The sequence below is a fragment of the Leptopilina heterotoma genome, unplaced genomic scaffold (assembly GCF_015476425.1).
Source record: "Leptopilina heterotoma isolate Lh14 unplaced genomic scaffold, ASM1547642v1 Lhet_123, whole genome shotgun sequence".
Lineage (NCBI taxonomy): Eukaryota > Metazoa > Arthropoda > Insecta > Hymenoptera > Figitidae > Leptopilina > Leptopilina heterotoma.
Window position 1 is genome coordinate 5,211,352 of NW_025110842.1, and position 19,236 is coordinate 5,230,587.

Below are 19,236 nucleotides of genomic sequence, written 5' to 3' on the forward strand. Positions count from 1 at the left end.
CGTAAAGCTGTATTACAGCAAAGCCTTATTAAGGCAGACGGATGTAAAGCTGTATTACAGCAAAGCCTTATTAAGGCAGACGGACGTAAAGTTGTATTACAGCAAAGCCTTATTATTAGCAAACGGACGTAAAGCTGTATTACAGCAAAGCCTTATTAAGGCAAACGGACGTAAAGCTGTATTACGGTAAAGCCTTTTTAAGGCAGACGGACGTAAAGCTGTATTACAGTAAAGCCTTTTTAAGGCAGACGGATGTAAAGCTGTATTACAGCAAAGCCTTATTAAGGCAGACGGATGTAAAGCTGTATTACAGCAAAGCCTTATTAAGGCAGACGGATGTAAAGCTGTATTACAGCAAAGCCTTATTAAGGCAGACGGATGTAAAGCTGTATTACAGCAAAGCCTTATTAAGGCAGACGGATGTAAAGCTGTATTACAGCAAAGCCCTTATTAAGGCAAACCGACGTAAAGCTGTATTACGGCAAAGCCTTTTTAAGGCAAACGGACGTAAAGCTGTATTACGGCAAAGCCTTATTAAGGCAAAACGGACGTAAAGCTGTATTACGGCAAAGCCTTATTAAGGCATACTGAAAAGACTAAAGCTGTATTACGGCAAAGCCTTATTAAGGCATACTGAAAAGACTAAAGCTGTATTACGGCAAAGCCTTTTAAAGGCATACTGAAAAGACTAAAGCTGTATTACGGCAACGAATACAATTTTTAACGATAGACCCATCGTTAGGGCATACGGATAACGTTAAATTTTTTGAAATTTTATGTACATACGTGTTTTCTTTTCTCTATTCATTAATAACAATATCACGCGGGTTAATTTCGTTTTTAAAGTAATGAATAAATACTTCTTGTTCTGATGAGGCATTAAAAAATTGTTACACTCAAAAAGCGGCTAATAAGTAATTTTTTCTTTTCAATTAATCCCGATTGTTACATAAATCGTTTAATTATCGTGTGTACATTTAATTTTTAACGTTATTCGACAGTTTATTAAATAATCGTTGATAAAATAAGTCCCCGAGTGCAGTCCCATGGCATCGTTATTTGCTTTGCTTTTTGTAACTTGACTATTAAAAGAATTTATTTTAGAAACTTTATAAATTATTTATTCTCTACATAATATTATGCAGACTTTTTTCAAATTTCTATCAAAACTATAATTATTTTAATGAAAATTTTGTTAAATAATTCATCTTTTTGAAAATGATTTTCTGAAATAATTGATTATTTTCTAATTTCAAGACAATATAATTGAATTTCAAAGATTTTTTTTAAACTACTAATTGAATTTCGTTTTAAAGAATTTTATTATAATTTTTGTAAATAGTTGCTTGATCTCTAATAATTTGTGAATTTAATTTAATGGAAATTTAAAAAATATATATATATATATATTAACACAAGTAGTTGCTTGTAGTTGCTAAAATTTTAAAAAAATACCCAAATAGCCTAATTACAAAACCCAACGCAAAACGATGCCATTAGATTGCACCCTTATTATTTTGTCTTTTTAACAAATTTTTTTTTACAGAAATTCATGTACCAGTATCTACTGTATTGACATAATGAAGAGAAAACAACAATTGAGTTTAAAATGTTAGTGTTTAACAGATGTATTTTAAAAATATTTTTATTTACATGTAAAGTTAACAATTGTAATTTATTTGTTTATTCTCTATTTTTTCAGCAACAAATGAATCTCGTGAAGGACATTCTACCAGATTTTTCTACGGTAACTTACAGACACAAAAATCTGACGAAAATTTAACATTTTCTTCATCGTCATCAACTCCAAAGACTGAGCAGGCTGAACCTCGAAAAGCAGAGAAGAAAACTTTTCGCTCGAGTGGAATATTCAGATTAAAATGTAAGTTTTTTAAAATTATTTTCTTCAAGTATTTGATTTAAATTGAGGAATATGTTAATTTTAATTCTCTTGTTTCTTTTTAATTTTCAGCACCAACTAGATCTCGCGAAGAAATGTCTACCAGTTCGATTGGAAAGACTGAAGATCTAAAATCTGGAATTCCGGAGAAACAATTTTTCTCTTCTAGTGAAAGATTGAGTCTAAAATGTTAGTGTTTAACAGATGTATTTTAAAAATATTTGTATTTACATGTAAAGTTAACAATTGTAATTTATTTGTTTATTCTCTATTTTTTCAGCAACAAATGAATCTCGTGAAGGACATTCTACTAGATTCTTCTACGGAAACTCACAGACACAAAAATCTGACGAAAATTTGAAATTTTCTTCATCGTCATCAACTCCAAAGACTGAGCAGGCTGAACCTCGAAAAGCAGAGAAGAAAACTTTTCGCTCGAGTGGAATATTCAGATTAAAATGTAAGTTTTTTAAAATTATTTTCTTCAAGTATTTGATTTAAATTGAGGAATTTTTAAATTTTAATTCTTTTGTTTCTTTTTAATTTTCAGCACCAACTAGATCTCGCGAAGAAATGTCTACCAGTTCAATTGGAAAGACTGAAAATGTGAAAGCTGGAATTCCGGAGAAACAATCTTTTACTTCCAGTGAAAGATTGAGTTTAAAATGTTAGTGTTTAACAGATGTATTTTAAAAATATTTTTATTTATATGTAAAGTTAACAATTGTAATTTATTTGTTTATTCTCTATTTTTTCAGCAACAAATGAATCTCGTGAAGGACATTCTACCAGATTCTTCTACGGTAACTCACAGTCACAAAAATCTGACGAAAATTTGAAATTTTCTTCATCGTCATCAACTCCAAAGACTGAGCAGGCTGAACCTCGAAAAGCAGAGAAGAAAACTTTTCGCTCGAGTGGAATATTCAGATTAAAATGTAAGTTTTTTAAAATTATTTTCTTCAAGTATTTGATTTAAATTGAGGAATTTTTTAATTTTAATTCTTTTGTTTCTTTTTAATTTTCAGCACCAACTAGATCTCGCGAAGAAATGTCTACCAGTTCAATTGGAAAGACTGAAAATGTGAAAGCTGGAATTCCGGAGAAACAATCTTTTACTTCCAGTGAAAGATTGAGTTTAAAATGTTAGTGTTTAACAGATGTATTTTAAAAATATTTTTATTTATATGTAAAGTTAACAATTGTAATTTATTTGTTTATTCTCTATTTTTTCAGCAACAAATGAATCTCGTGAAGGACATTCTACCAGATTCTTCTACGGTAACTCACAGTCACAAAAATCTGACGAAAATTTGACATTTTCTTCATCGTCGTCAACTCCAAAGACTGAGCAGGCTGAACCTCGAAAAGCAGAGAAGAAAACTTTTCGCTCGAGTGGAATATTCAGATTAAAATGTAAGTTTTTTAAAATTATTTTCTTCAAGTATTTGATTTAAATTGAGGAATTTTTTAATTTTAATTCTTTTGTTTCTTTTTAATTTTCAGCACCAACTAGATCTCGCGAAGAAATGTCTACCAGTTTAATTGAAAAGACTGAAAAGCAAATTTTGTCTTCGAGTAAAGGACCGGAAAGAAAAATTTCATTTCATAGTCAAAGATTAAGTTTGATATGTAAGTTTTTAATAATTAACCAAGGAAAAAATGATTCGTACGATGAATCATTTTCACCTGGGTACATTTTAAAAATATTTTATTAAAATAACAATTTAAAAATTTTAATTTATTTAATTCCTTTTTTTCTTTTTCAGCACCAAGTGATTCTCCTGAAAAGCTGTCACCGTGTTCAGTTTACCGTGTACCAACAGAAACATCATTATCATTATCGTCATCAACTGGACCTGATTTAAAAATCACTTCTTCAAAAGTAGAGAAATCGAAAAAGCAAGAAGCTAAATTTTCCCATTCAACATCAACTTCAAAAAGAGATGGTAAAATTTTGTATTCTTTTTTCTTCTTTTATATTTTCTTAATCTCTCTCAATATAAAATTAATAAAATTTTCATTTCTTCCAATTATAGGTGTTGACTCATCAATTGAAAGTGGTGCTGGCCCCTCTTCAAAACGAAAGAAATACAGTGTCGAGAAATCTACAATTGGTGTTTCTTCAAACAGAAAAAGAAAGTCAATTACTTTGGATAATGATAATATTGATAAACCGTTGCATCATAAAGTGAGAAGAAGATTGGAATTAATGGGAACAGAAAAGCATACGGTAAAAGTTTGTTTGGGAAAATTATGTAAATCAGCAAACATAAAAAATCGAATTGAAGAAGATGCAAAGGTTGTTTCATCAATGATGTATGAGGCAACAACAATGGCATTATTCGGCCTGTATGAAGAAACGAATGTTGAAAATGTTGAAAACTGTCCATCATTGTTGGAGAAATGGACCAACAATGGTCCCGACTTTCTGCCATTTTTAATATCATTAAAGCAGAAAGTAAATGCTCAACGTAAAGTAACTGAACAGGATGCGAAAATAAATACAATGGTCAACGAATATAAAGAATTAAGGAATGACATTCCACTTTATGACGGAGAACATAGAACGGCAATAATTCAGGAGGCAGCTTTAGTGTTGAATCGAAACTTTAAAACAAATTTCACGACGCATGCAGCATCACGATTAAGAAGATATTTGCAGCTATTAATGGAAATTGAAGACGAAGAAAAAAATCATATGGAAGTAGATGAAATTCAAGAAATTTGTTCAGTTTACCATATCGAAAATGATAATGATGAAAAAATAAAAATTAGGAGTTTTAAAAATAGCATTAAAAATGAACAAAGAAAAGAATTTCAAAAATCTCAAAAACAATTTCCAGATGAAATGCGAGAAAAAAAAACATCAGACTATTGCGATGAAAGATATGTTCGACAGGAAAAATATCTCAAACATTGCGATAAAGTCTATTATAAAAAAAGGCCAAGAAGGCGAAGAAAAAAAACGAAAAAGGAAAAAGAAGAAGAAAAAGAGAAGAATAAGGAAAAAGAAGAAGAAAAAGAGAAGAATAATGAAAAAGAAGAAGAAAAAGAGAAGAAGAAGGAAGAAGAAGAAGAAAAAGAGAAGAATAAGGAAAAAAAGAAATTTCGAAAAAGAAGGCCTTCATTTTATAAAGAATCTGTTGCTGCTTTAAATCTCCTGCTGCAAAAAAATAAATGTCAAGTGAAAGGATTCCCTATTGATTTACTGAAAAAGGATGATGTTGATGCTACCAATGAAAAAAAATTGGACTTTAGAAAATTGACAAAAGATGAAGAATGGCATAAATTTTTGCCATTTTTCATTATGATTCAACAAGAATTTCATGATAAAAAGAAGAAGAATTTCACGTTAATTCCACAAATTTCATTAGGCGTGAAGCATGTGGTTTATACAAATACTGCTTTAAAAGAATTGCAAACGGCAACTGTTATTCAAGAAATTAAAGAAAAAAAGGCAATTTTACAAAAAAAGAAAAAAAAATCAGGAACGAATAAGGATCATGTTCAAAGAGCAGTTGATAAAATGGACGATGAAATGAAGCGCTTAAGAGAAATGAACAATGAAGAAAGGTGGAATTCAATGTTCAACTTTAAATCAATCCAAAGAGGTCGAAAAAAATTAAAGAATGGTGGTCAATTCTCTGGTACAATAACGACAAATGGTGTGGACGTGTCAGTAATTTTTGATTTACCCACAAAACATGATGTTGTGCAATCAAAGAAGAAAGTTGGAAGTTACAAAAAATTTTGTGGTTTTGATCCTGGTGCGAGGGCGACTCTGGCTGGTGTCAGTAGAGAAAACGATCCTAATCCAACCACTAATGTAAAAAAGGATTCAGCTATTTACATTGGTAGTTGGATGATGAGATGGCAGATGGGCGACTACAGAAGAAGAGAATTAATGAAGAAAAAAGGTATAGACATGCAAAAATATTACAAGCAACTTGCTGAGGATCCATGGATGGAAAATTTTTGCATGACTAATCCTCGAGATCGCCATCGCATAACAAAATATAGAATACATCTTTTACAAAATTTCCAAGCAATTCATCAAAAAAGATCCGTAACGCGTTTACGAATTGATCGATATTCAGCACAAAAGCGACAAGTTGATCAACTTGTGAATTGGATAGTAGGTGATACAAAGAAGAAACCCTGTTTCGTTGCTATTGGTGGAGCTGAAATACCTAATTTTATCAAGGGATACACTAAAGCTCCTTTGAAACGTATTCAACAAACTCTTTTCCAAAGATCAGAAGAATTAGGAAAAGATAAATTGCAAGTCGTGAAAGTAAATTAGTTTAATACAACAAAAATGTGTAGTCGCTGTGTGAGACCACTTAAAATATCCAAGAGTCCCCATCGATACACTTATTGTGCGAAATGCAAAACAACGTGGGAAAGAGATGTAAATGCAGGGCGTAATATTCTTAATCTTGCACTTGTTCAAGAGAAAATCATACCAAAGGATTCCATAAAAAATCACCATCTATTTCGGATGAAGAATGATGACATTGAACATGAGGCTGCAGAATTGCAGAAATAATTTTTCCCATCACTTTCAACATTCATTTTTAAATGTAAGTTTTTAAAATTTATAGTTAAAAAATAGTTTTTTTTATGGAAAACATTAAAAAATTAATTAATTTGTAATTATTTTCTCTTTTTCAGCACTAAGTAAATCTCTTCAAGGACATTGAAAAGGAGGAACCTCGACAACCGGAAATACAATTTTCTACGATGGACAATATACTGCTTAATTGCGGAAATAATTTAACAAAAATATTATTCGGTCCTGGTGGTGATGGCTTTTTGCCATTGTACATACCGGGGATCTCTCACGAGATCCGAACCAGCCTGTAAAAAGGCATACCAGGTTTTTTAAGAAATTAAAAAACATGCTACTTCTTTTATTGATTATTGTTTGAATTTTTCAAATTTTTTATTAAAACAAAAGCACATTTGTGTTTTTTTTATAAATTAAAATAATCAATAATAGGAGGAGAGGTAATTTTGTAAAAGACATTTATTTCTTTAAATTTAAATCATTTTTCTCTTTTTTACTTATAATTTAGTTTCAGTTTAACGGTGTAATTTTTAAATTTTAATTTTTTCAAAACATTTTAACTTTATTCAACATTTCACTTTAATTTTAAACCTTTTGTTTAACAATTTCAATTTCTTCTTTTACAAAATTACCTTCTAATCAGAAGTACCCTTACCAAATGCAACTAAAGGTACACTCTCACCTCTACTGCCTGCCTGCCTGCGCAGGCAGGCGCCATAAGAGTGAGAGAGAAAAAACATTTAATTTGAATTTTCTGACTCTCTTACTCTAATGTGTTACCATGTCAACCTGCAGGCAGGCAGGCAGGCAGTAGGAGCTGTGCTAGCGCCTTTAGCTTGCACTACAAAAATGATCTTATTGGCGAAATGAACCGCGCATTTTTAAAACGTTTTATATTTAAACATATAAAGTACTTCATGTTATATGTATGCTAACTTCACAACCATTAAAGATGGACAAGTTTCTACAAATAGAAGCATTTTTGTAGCGCAAGCGCAGTTGCGTTTGGTGATGGTACCTGGCAGCTCTGCATGGTAGTTGCTGTTGTGCGTCAAATCATGTCAAATCTTTTTGTGTTGTTCGCATTTTGTGATGTGAATTGAGATTTAGAATGCCAGCACGTGTGAGTAAACGTATCATTCTTTATTCTTAAGTATTTTTAACTTTGTTGAATAAATAGACAACGTGGAAAATATTTCTTTCGGAGGTTGAAATCGAAAAATGACGCTTTTCAATAATTTTGAGGTTATGTTTGTCGCGCGATTTAACAAAAGGAAAACAATAACAAACCCCCCCAAAACAAAGTGTTTTTCTCCATTTCTTTTTATTTCTTTTCAACTACAATTATAATTTTCGTGTTCTATTCAATGTATTTTCACTGGTTTTTTCTATTTTCGATAATAATTTTTAATCTTGAGAGTGCAATTTTTCGTGACCTACTTATTTTGAGGTTAGCATCCTTTCTAAAATCTCTTTTGCGTCTTAAATCTTTGCTTTCTAATTTCTTTTTCTTTTAATTATATATTCTTATTAGTGTTGTTATTTTGTTTTTTAGATTTTTATTTAAAAGAGTGGTTTTTAATTTTTAAAGTTTGTTAATTCTTTTGTTCCAAGGTGATGTTTATTTTTTTTCATGTATTGTTTTCATAATAATTGAAATTTAGGTGACAGAAGTGAAATGCAAGCGTTGCAGAACAGTTATTTTTACTGAAGAAGCAACTCCACTTCTTTCTGCTCACGGCGCCGCGGAAAATAATTCGGAAAATCTTCAATGCTCAGCTAATGAATCGGAAAATTGTCTTTACATTTCAACAGAAACTGTACCTGATTGGATTAGAGATTGCATAAATAAGGTACAATTTTGTCTTCAATTTTTTCAATTATAATTATTTTTAAATTTCAATTACAATTTTATTTTCAATTTTTTCTACACTACTTAATCTGTTCAATTACAATAATATTTACAATTTTCTTTTATACAATTATTATTTAATTACAATTCTATTTCTAATTTTTTTCAATTTTCAATTACAATTTTACACTTAATTCAATTATTTTCAATTTTTAATTACAATTTTGCATTCATTTTTTTGAATTACAATTATTTTCAAAATTCACTTATACAATTATTTTTTAATTACAATTCTATTTACAATTTTTTAAATCATTTTCATTTTTCAATTACATGTTTACACTGAATTTTTTCAATTAAAATTATTTCTAAATTACAATTTTATTTATAATTTTTTCAATTATTTTCAATTTTCAATTACAATTTTACAACTAATTTTTCAATTACAATTATTTTCAATTTCCATTTATATAATTATTTTCATTTTTCAATTACAATTTTACACTCAATTTTTACAATTACAATTACTTTGCTATTACAATTTTATTTTCAATTTTTAATTTTTTAATTACAATTATTTTTAATTTCCACTTAAATTTTTTTTTTTTCAACTTTTAAGTACAATTTTATTTTTAGTATTTTCAATTTCAATTATTTTCCATTACAATTATTTTTCTAAATAATTTTTTTTTTTACAAAATATTTTTTTTACTTAAAAATTGTTAAATTAATTTGAAAGAATATTTAAAGTAAAAATTCAAGATAAAGAAATTAATTGAGAATTTATTTTTGTTTTCAGGAATTATGGACAAAGGGGAAAATTAATTGTCTCAATTGTAAATCACGATTGGGATCTTTCAATTTCGTCAATGAAATTAAATGCGATTGTGGTGAATGTTTATTGCCGCCAATAAGAATAATTAGATCTAAAGTCGATAGACCTGTTGATAGTCCGAGAAATTCCTTTGTTTAATTAAGAATGTGTGCATGAGTGAAAGAGAGAGAGAGAGAGAGAGAGAAGAATCATTATAAAAAATTGTACTTTTGTTCATGTCAGTAAATAAATTTTCGTTAACGTTATTTTTTTCCCCTCTCCACTTATTTATTAATTTAGACAATTTAAATTTTCCCGCCAGTCATTTTCTTTTCCACGCGCGTTTCAATAATTTTGGAACATCGAAACGGAATTGAATCGAAACAAAGGGAACAATGGAAATGGAAATAGTAAACAATTTTAACAGGTGTAAATATTTGGGATTCAATAATTATAAACTGTGCGCTTAATTGTTGAATTATGTTCTTGAAATTGATGTCTTTTTATTCTGAGGAAAGGAAAATTCCTATTTGTATAAAAATATAACTTATTTGCTTTCAGAATTGCAAAGAAATACATCGCTCAGTGATTATTATTTTTAGGTTAGGAACGCTCGCACAAATTAAATGGCGCGATGTCGTTTGATATTCAAAATTTAGAAATTGTCAAATTAAATAAATTGGAGAGTGCGAGTTATTTTATTGTTTGGATTGGGGCAATTTTTTATTCTATTTATCAGGTACATCTCACGGATCATTGTAAGTAAATTCATTAAAAAAAAAAAAAAAATACTTTCAATTACTAATATTTTATTTATCATTTTAATTACAAATGTTTTGTCTCATAAAATTATGACTTCGAAAATAATTGAATGAATAATTTTACTTAAATATTTCCAAATTAATTCAATTGTTGCGTTTACAATTTTCATAAATAGATATTTAATTAATTATTAAAAATAATGGATTTATAGAATAATTTTAGTTAAAAAAAAAACTTTTAAAAAAAATTGAATTTTGAATAAGTTAGAAATTATTGGAAAAAATTCAATTATTTTCAAAAGTAATAAAATTCTTCGCCAAAATTCAATTTAAATAAAATTTTACAAAATAATTCAATTACTTATTTGAAACAAATTTTTTATAAAATTCTTCGCAAAAGCTTTTAATTATTTTTATAAATAATAAAAATTCCACACGAATTCAATTATTTACCAATTTAATTATAAATTTCTTCCCAATAATTTAATTATTTTCATAAATTATAAAATTTTTACCAGAAATTCAAATTATTTTCATAAATAATAAAATTATTTTTAGGAATTCAATTATTTTCATAAATAATAAAATTCATCGCAAAATTTCAATGTATTTATATTTTAATACAATTTTCATCGAATTCCTCAAAAAAATGTAAATATTCTTAAAAACTTTATTAAAATTCGCGTCAAAAGAAATTGAAATTGAAAAAAATTGATTTTTGAAAAAATGTTTTAGGAAATTCGAAAAAATTTGATTACGAAAACATTTTCATTCTTCTTAGAAAATAATTTAATTTCAATAAAGAAATTTATTGAAATTTATAAAAATAATTGAATTCTTTCGAGAAATTTTCAAAAATTATTAAACATAATTGAATTGTTTCGAAGAATTTTATTAAAATTGTTGAAAATAATTTAAATCTTTGGAAAAATTTGACAGAATTTGTTTGAAACGTTATTCAAGTCTTGCAACAAATTTTATTTGTGAAAATAATTTAATTATTTTGAGGAATGCTATTAAAATTTCATTGAAAATAATTGAATTCAAGTAAAAAAATGCTATTATGTATAAAAAAATAATTGAATGTTTAGAAAAATTTTATTTCAAATTTTTAACTATAATTGAAATCTTTAGCAAAATTTTACTGAAATTGTTTTTAAAATAATTGAATTCCTGCGACGAATATTATCATTTATTTAAGAATAATAACATTCTTTCAAGAAATTTAGAAAAATTCTGTTGAAAATAATTGAATTGTTTCGAAGAATTTTTATTAAAGTGTTGAAAATAATTATTGAAGTCATTAGTTAAATTTTACAGAAACTGAATATAATTTCAATTATCATTAAAAATATTAAAATTCTTCTCCAAAAGTCAATTATTTTCAAAAATTTTAATAAATTTCTTATCAAAATTTCAATTATTTTTAAAAATTTTCCTTAATTCAATTATTTTCAAATACTATTTTAATAAAATTAAAAAAAAATTTAATTATTTTCATAATTAATACAATTTTTTAAAGAGATTCATTTATTTTCATAAATAATAATATTTTTTTAACAGAGATTCAATTATTTTCATAAATAATAAAATTCTTCGCCAAAAAATTCAATTACTTTCATAAATAAAAAAATTTATCTAAGAATTAAAATTCTTTTTAATACAATTTTAATTGAATTTTCGGAAAAAAGCAATTATTCATAAAAATTTTATTGAAATTCGTCGAAAGAATTTAATTATTTAAAAATTTGTTGATAAAATTCTTTATGAGAATTCAATTATTCAATTAATTATTTATTATTGTATTTAAATAGTTGAATTTTCCTAGGATTTTCTATTTTCTATTATTTTCTATTTTCTATTATTTTTTTTTTCTATTTTATTTTCTATTTTTTTTTATTTTTCTATTATTATTATTATTTACTCTCCAATTTTTTTTTTCTATTTTCTATTTTCTATTTATTATTTTCTTTTCTTCTTTTTTTTATTATTTTCTATTTTTTTTCTATTTTCTATTTTTTATTATTTATTTATTTTATTATTTTTTTCTATTTTCTATTGATTTAAAACTGAATTTCAATTAGCGTGAATTTTTAGAAATAATTGAATTTTGATAAAGTTTCAAATTAAAATCTTTAAGAAAATTTTGAATGTTTCATACTTTTAATTGATAATTCTGTAGAATTCATTTTTTTTTAACAAATTGAATTGAATTTTACTTGAAATTATAAATTTGAAGTTTTTATTTTCTAATATACCTAATATTTAATAATATTGAAGAATTTCCGAATAATGAAAATAAAATTTTTGTGGCAACCCTGTTTTTGCTAAAAAAAAATAATTATAAGAAAATGAAAAATAATTAAATCATTATTATTTAATATTAATTTTTTTCTTTACAGATTTTACTGATTATCATGATACTTATGAGGATTTTCGACCAGGTTGGTCGTGGATTGGTCGAAAAATGGATATTTCGGACCGAGAGTGGAGATCGTGGATTCCATTTATGTACCAGTTGATTCCATGGATTGTTCTCCATCTTATTGTCGGTCAATTAATTAAACGATTCTTTTTCAAATGTTCATTGGTTGGTATGTTTATTTTATTCTATTGTTTTCAATAAAAGAAATTTAATTTAAATTTAATAATTCGAATGCCTATTGAAAAATATAGAATTTTAGTTATTCTTTATTATAAATATTATCATTATTAATTATTATTATTGTTATTATTATTCTTTTATTTTATTATTATTATTATTATTATTATTATTATTATTCTTTTATTTTTATTATTACCATTATTATTTTATTTAAATAATTAAAAGTCAAAAATGTAAATCAAGTCCGTTTCTGAGCCATAAGGCTGAAATAAATAAATAAAACTAAAATTAATTTTAATTATTTGAATTGATGAAAATTGTTGATGAAAATTATAAAGATACATAAATTTTAATTCAATTATTTAAATTTACTAAAATTCTAACTAGATTATTTTTTTAATGCTCGATTTTAATTAATATAAAAATAACTTTGTTTTTTGTTTCTCTGAGTAAATAATAATTCACTAGTATGAAATAAATTGCAGATTTTATCCTCGTGGTACATTGCCTCGTCGATAATATTTTTATGGTACTACGTGGGATTTATGGGCGTTCTTCTGGCATTAATTCAACCGTGCGTCGATCGTCTTTTAATATCGTTTGGCAGCAAAATTCTCGCATGGATTGTACATTTGGCAATAATATCGATAATTTATTATGAAAAAACTTATGGTTTTGTCTTTGAAAATTGGCTCGGCATTGAGGAGGAAAAATACTATATGCTTACGATTGCACTCTGCTGGATACAATTGAGAAGCATCAGCTCTTGTCTTGACTGTATAGCTCACGATGAGGAGCCGAAAACTTTAGCTGGATTTATGAGAAGTTTTTTGAAAACTACTGCTTACTGTCTATATCTACCGACATTGTTTCTGGGTCCGGTTATTTTATACAAAGACTTTTTGGAAGGAGTGAGTAATTTTTCTTAAATATATTCTATTCTATTTTCCGAAATGTATTCTATTTTATTTTCTTAATTATTATATTGAAACATTAAGACATTACACAAATTTTTGTTTTGCGTCTAATTATTTTAAAATTCTAAATAAATATATTTAAATACTCTATTTAATATTTTTAATATTCTATTTAATATTTTTTTAATATTCTATTTAAAATGTTTGTTCTTTTTTAAATATAAAATTCTTTCCCGTTACTATAAGTAGTATAAAATTATCTTCTTTCTTTTCCAGATTGAAAAACCACCGGAACTGTGGACACCGAAGAGAATTTCTATCTTCTTTTTGAATTTGTTCAGATTTATTTTCTGGCTCTTCTTCACTGAATTCTCTATGCATTTTCTCTATTTTAATGCGTTGCAATTTTTTCCAGAGGTTGGTAATTTTTCAAAAGGAAAACTTTTCATCACAAAGAAAGTAAAAAGAATTAACGTATTTTTAATTTTCTTCTTTCTTTTTTTAAAAACTAAAAGGTCGTCAAAGTACTGGAACCGTGGGCATTTTTTGGAATGGGTTACTGTATGGGACAATATTTTCTAAATAAATACGTCGTTATTTATGGAATTTGGAGTTCAGTGACACGATTGGACGATATTGAGGCGCCTCCAAATCCAAAGTGCATCGGTAGAATTCATCTTTATTCGGATATGTGGAAGCATTTCGATCGTGGATTATACAAATTTTTATTGCGGTAAATTTTGATATGATTTTTTTAAAAATATTATTAAATTTTCCTTCCCTGAGAAAAACAGGCCTTAGATTACTATTAAAAAAATAATAATTTTTCTCTCTCAATTCTTACTAAAATGATCGATTTTCTCTACAGTTATTAATTAAAATAATTTTCTCTTTTTCTCTCTAAATTATTAAAATATTCGATTTTCTCTACAATTATTAATTAAAACTAGCAAATTATATCAATTTTTGAATGATTACAGATTTAAAATTAAAAGAATTTACTTATTAAGTACATAATACATTATAATAATCGTAAGTTTCCTTTCCGTTAGCAAATTATCTGCATTCATTTGTTTGTTTTGAAAATTAAATTTTGGGGGTTAAGTATTGGCATTTTTTATATATTTTTTAATGTCAAACTTTTTAATGTGTAAAATACTTTACTTATTAAATTGTCTCGACTCTTTGGTAAAAAATCTAAAATTATCAAAAATTCGAAAAAATTCAAAAATCCGATTTTCTTAAAATTTAACATTTTTTCTTCTCTTTTATGGGATTTAGCTTCATTATTTTTGTGCTTTTGAAAAATACTCTACTTATTAAATTGTCTCGACTCTTTGGTAAAAAATCTAAAATTATCAAAAATTCGAAAAAATTCAAAAATCCGATTTTCTTAAAATTCAATATTTGTTCTTCTCTTTTATGGGATTTAGCTTCATTATTTTTGTGCTTTTGGAAAATACTTTACTTATTAAATTGTCTCGACTCTTTGGTAAAAAATCTAAAATTATCAAAAATTCGAAAAAATTCAAAAATCTGATTTTCTTAAAATTCAACATTTTTTCTTCTCTTTTATGCCATTTAGCTTTATTATTAATTGAATTTTTATTCAAGAGAAAAAATGGAAAACTGAAAAAATTTAGAAACTTTTAAAAACTCCAGGCCTTTACCATGATTTCCCTGATTTCCAGAAGCCTTTTAAAAATTCCATACCATTTCCATGATTTCCATGATTTCCAGATTCTGTAGGAACCCTGCTTTTGTCTGACTTTCTTCTAAATTATCGAATTCAGTGATTTCTGGGGTGAATTTGGTTAAGTTGTAAAATGATTAATTTCTATTTGAATTCGTTTTTTTGAATGTAGAAAATCTGATGTTAATTTAATTCTTTTTTCGTTATGCACGGCAAAAAATATTTAGCTGGATGAACTACAGATTTCACTTTAGTAGCGAAATTTTTCAGTGCTTCAATTAATACTTTCGTTATTCTAGAGAAACTTATCGCTATTTTAAGTAAAACTTTTTTCAGTGTGTAATAATTATTATTTCTTTAAAAAGTATTTAATTTAAAATGGCTTTATAAAATAAGCAATGCAAAAGATGACCCAGATACTAATTGTAATTGTTCTAGTTATAGTTTAAGTCTAGTAATGTAAATTCTATTTAAATTGAGACCATTGAGTGAAATTATTTGAATTTTAGTTAGTTAAATCTCTTTGTTAGGTTATAATAACTATTTCTTTAAAATTTTTTAAATTGTTTAAAATAAGCAGCCCCATACAACATTCCCGCGCGCTTGCGCGCGGATAGTTTGGCTAGTATTAAATAATCTTGTTTATTATTATTAAAAAATGTTAATAAAATTTTAAGCAAGAATTTCATTATTCTCAAAAATAATAAAATTCTTCAGAAGAATTCAATCATTTTCAATACAATTTTCATAAAATTTCTCGAAAGAATGCAATTTGCAAATATTAATTAAATTCGATTATTTTCAAGAATTTTAATATCAATTCAATTATTTTCAACAATTTTGATAAAATTCTTTTTAAAAAATCATTATTTTCAAAATTTTTAATAAAAATGCCTTCAAAAATAAAACTTTTCACAAGAATTCAATTATTTAAAAAAAAATTTAATAAAATTCTTCGTCTGATTTCAATTATTTTCAATTTTTTAATGAAATTTTGTCAATGGAATTTAATTATTTTCAAAATGTTATAAAAAATTCTGAGAAATTCAATTATTTAAAAAATTTGAATAAAATTCTTCACAAGAAATTAATTTAATATCATAAATAATAATATTTTTCTCCGGAATTCAATTATTTTCAGAAATAAAATATTCTTCACAGGAATTGAATTCTTTAAACATTTTTTTAATAAAATTCGTTGCAAGAATTAAATTACTTTTATAAATAACAATATTTATAGCAGAGTTTCAATTATTTTTTATGTACAATTTTACATAAACTGATAGAAAATTGCATTTATTCTTTATAATTTTTTTAAAATTCGCCGAAAGAATTCAATTATTTTTAGAATTTTTTATAAATTTCTTTAAAAAAAATTCAATTTCAAGAAATATTCAATTATTTAATAAATTATTTATCTTTTGCATTTAAATAATTGAATTCTCGAAAAATTTTTTAATAAAAATTGATTAAAAATAAATATCACTTAAAATTTGAAATTATAATTGAATATTAAAAGCATCATAGCGTGAATTTTTATAAATAAGTTAATTCTGGAAAGAATTCAATTATTAAAAAGAATGTTTATAAAATTCTATTCAAGAATTCAATTATTTTCAAATTTTTTTAAAAATACTTTACAAAAATTCAATTATTTTCAGTATATCGACAATTTAATTATTCCTGAAAATAATTGAATTCTTGAATAGAAGTTTATTAAAACTTTTTTTAAATAATTGAGTCCCTGCAAAAAGAATTTATTATTTCTGCAAATAATTAAATTTTTGCCAAATTTGAAAAAATAAGTGAATTTATGAAAAGAATTTTTTATAAAATTGTCTTTAAAATAATTGGATTTCTGTGAAATATCTACTATTTATTGATATAATTGAATTCTTTTGAAGATTTAAAAAAAAATGTTTAAAAATAATTGAATTTTTCCTGGAATTCAATTAATTTTGTATTTAAAATAATTGAACTCCAGCAAAAATTTAATTATTTATGAAAATAATTGAATTGGATTTTATTAAAAGTTATTTAAATAATTGAACTTCTGTGAGAAATTCAATTATTTTTTTAGAATAATTGTATTTTCTCGGGGAATTTTTACAAGATTTTGAAAAATAATTGAAATTTTCGATGAAATCAATTAAAAATGGAATTGAAAGTAAGTGAAATTTTGATATAAATTTTATTATTTATATGAAAATAATTGAATTTTTTTTATGAAGATTTTTATTTGGTATTTATAAATTGACTAATGAATTTTATTACAATTATTGAAAATAATTAAATTCTTCATAAAATTAAAAATTATTGTCAAATGTTTTGATAAAATACAAGAATTCAATGATTTTTCTCTCTAAATTATTATGATTCAAATATTCAATTTTCTCTCTTCAATTATTAATGAAAATAATTTTAATTTTCTCGTATATATATTTTTCTTTCTGTTTTCTGTAGGTACATTTACATTCCATCATTGGGAATTGAATCGGGAGCGAGAAAATTATTCGCCTCCTTCCTCTGTTTCTCTTTTGTGTTTCTTTGGCACGGAATGGAACTTTTCATTTTTATTTGGTCCTTTTTGAATTTCTTTGGACTTGCAATTGAATATTTCGCGACTGCAATTGGCAATTCAGCGAAATATCGCGAATTAACGATGAATAATTTGAGTGCAAAAAATATAAGACGTTTGCATTGCATTTTCGCCAGTCCACTGCTTGCAATGTCGGCAATGTCGAATTTTTATTTTTTCGCTGGCGCCGAAATTGGTCATCTTTACTTTCGACGAGTACTTTTTACAGGTAAATTCCAATTTTTTCACTTTCTTAATTCTTTTTTTATTTTTTTTACTATATAATTTTTAAATTTAAATTATAATATTTCCCTTTTTGAATTTATTTACAAACTGAAATAAAAATTTTGAAATTATATTTAAAAATAGAATTTTAAATAAATTCGATTAAATTTAGAAAAAGAAAAACTTAAAGTTACGAAAAGAAAAATTTAAATTTACAAAAAGAAAAAGTTAAATTTATAAAAAAAAAACTGAAAATTGAAGAAAGAAGAATTTTATTTTAAATAAAAATTTTAATTTGCAGATTCGTGGACGACGATTTTATTGCTATTGTTCAGTCTTTATTGTTGTTGTCAAGTTTCGTTGGACTTGAAACGAATTGAGAAACAAAAGGAAACACGAACGAAGAAATTGTGAAAAATACAAAAATACAAACAAACAAAAAATGACGAACGAAGAAAAGAACAAATTAAAAGATAAGAAATCTTAACAAATATATTTTTTTAACAGAAGAGAGTGAAAAATCTATATTTTTAAATATTTAGTATTGAATTGTATTGAATATTTTAGTATTAAAATGAATTGAATCTTTTAATATTGAATTGTTTCGAATATTTTAGTATTAAAATGTATTAAATATTTTAATATTGAATTGTTTCGAATATTTTATTATTAATAGCAAAATAAATTTGTATTTTTTTTACAATTTTACTGGAATTGGAGAAAAGAATAGACAATTTTTTTTCCTTAATCTACAGTCAGTAATTTTATTAAAATTTATAAATTACAAATTATTCCCGCCGAAGCGAAATGAATAATTAATAATAAAACGTCAATTAAAATTAATACTTTTTCAAGACGTTAAATTGCAATAATTTACAATTTTTGCTTTCTTTCTGTCAATTAATTCTACAAGAGAAAAATTGTTTAATACTAATTTTAAAAGGAAAAATTTAACACTAATTCTAAAAAAGGTAAAATTTAATACTAATTCTAAAAGAAAGAAAAAATATTAATTCTAATAGAAAAAAAAATTAATACTAATTCTAAAAGAAAAGAAATTTAATAGTTATTCTAAAAGAAAAAAATTTAATACTAATTCTAGAAGAAAAAATTTAATACTAATTTCCACGAATAAAAGTTTTAAAATCGAGACGAAAAAAAATTGCAATTCTAATTAAAACGGAAAAAATTTTTATTAAAGAAAATACTTAGCTAAAAAAAAGTAATAAAAAGATTTTATTTCTTAAGGAAATAAAATTCCGATTGAAATTGATTTTTATGGAAAAATATTTTTATATTTTTATTTTAAAAATATTTT

At 25.0% G+C, this 19,236-nt stretch overlaps 3 protein-coding genes across 3 annotated transcripts; all 3 read left to right on the forward strand.

Moving 5' to 3' along the window:
• Positions 1 to 1,580: 1,580 nt before the first annotated feature.
• On the forward strand, positions 1,581 to 2,652 carry LOC122512564. Its single transcript, XM_043628464.1, has 3 exons — positions 1,581 to 1,611; positions 1,703 to 1,882; positions 2,451 to 2,652. Exons 1-3 carry the CDS (start codon positions 1,581 to 1,583, stop codon positions 2,570 to 2,572), a joined length of 333 nt encoding a protein of 110 aa, XP_043484399.1. The 3' UTR covers positions 2,573 to 2,652.
• A 4,790-nt stretch (positions 2,653 to 7,442) lies between these two features.
• On the forward strand, positions 7,443 to 9,405 carry LOC122512505 (E3 ubiquitin-protein ligase RNF180-like). The gene is made up of 3 exons (XM_043628373.1): positions 7,443 to 7,596; positions 8,138 to 8,326; positions 9,125 to 9,405. Exons 1-3 carry the CDS (start codon positions 7,585 to 7,587, stop codon positions 9,296 to 9,298), a joined length of 375 nt encoding a protein of 124 aa, XP_043484308.1. The 5' UTR covers positions 7,443 to 7,584; the 3' UTR covers positions 9,299 to 9,405.
• A 130-nt stretch (positions 9,406 to 9,535) lies between these two features.
• LOC122512596 (protein-cysteine N-palmitoyltransferase Rasp) lies at positions 9,536 to 18,483 on the forward strand. Its single transcript, XM_043628517.1, has 7 exons — positions 9,536 to 9,897; positions 12,303 to 12,490; positions 12,991 to 13,416; positions 13,699 to 13,839; positions 13,938 to 14,155; positions 17,579 to 17,922; positions 18,220 to 18,483. The coding sequence occupies exons 1-7, from the start codon at positions 9,774 to 9,776 to the stop codon at positions 18,330 to 18,332; spliced, it is 1,554 nt and encodes a 517-aa protein (XP_043484452.1). The 5' UTR covers positions 9,536 to 9,773; the 3' UTR covers positions 18,333 to 18,483.
• The last annotated feature ends 753 nt before the right edge of the window (positions 18,484 to 19,236 follow it).

Coding starts and splice junctions, on each gene's coding strand:
- LOC122512564 (XM_043628464.1), top strand. CDS start 1,581: ATGAAGAGAAAACAACAATTGAGTTTAAAAT. Junction 1,612..1,702: donor ACAACAATTGAGTTTAAAAT/GTTAGTGTTTAA, acceptor CTATTTTTTCAG/CAACAAATGAATCTCGTGAA. Junction 1,883..2,450: donor TGGAATATTCAGATTAAAAT/GTAAGTTTTTTA, acceptor TTTAATTTTCAG/CACCAACTAGATCTCGCGAA.
- LOC122512505 (XM_043628373.1), top strand. Junction 8,327..9,124: donor TTAGAGATTGCATAAATAAG/GTACAATTTTGT, acceptor TTTTGTTTTCAG/GAATTATGGACAAAGGGGAA.
- LOC122512596 (XM_043628517.1), top strand. CDS start 9,774: ATGTCGTTTGATATTCAAAATTTAGAAATTGTCAAATTAAATAAATTG. Junction 13,840..13,937: donor CGTTGCAATTTTTTCCAGAG/GTTGGTAATTTT, acceptor AAAAACTAAAAG/GTCGTCAAAGTACTGGAACC. Junction 14,156..17,578: donor TTATACAAATTTTTATTGCG/GTAAATTTTGAT, acceptor TGTTTTCTGTAG/GTACATTTACATTCCATCAT.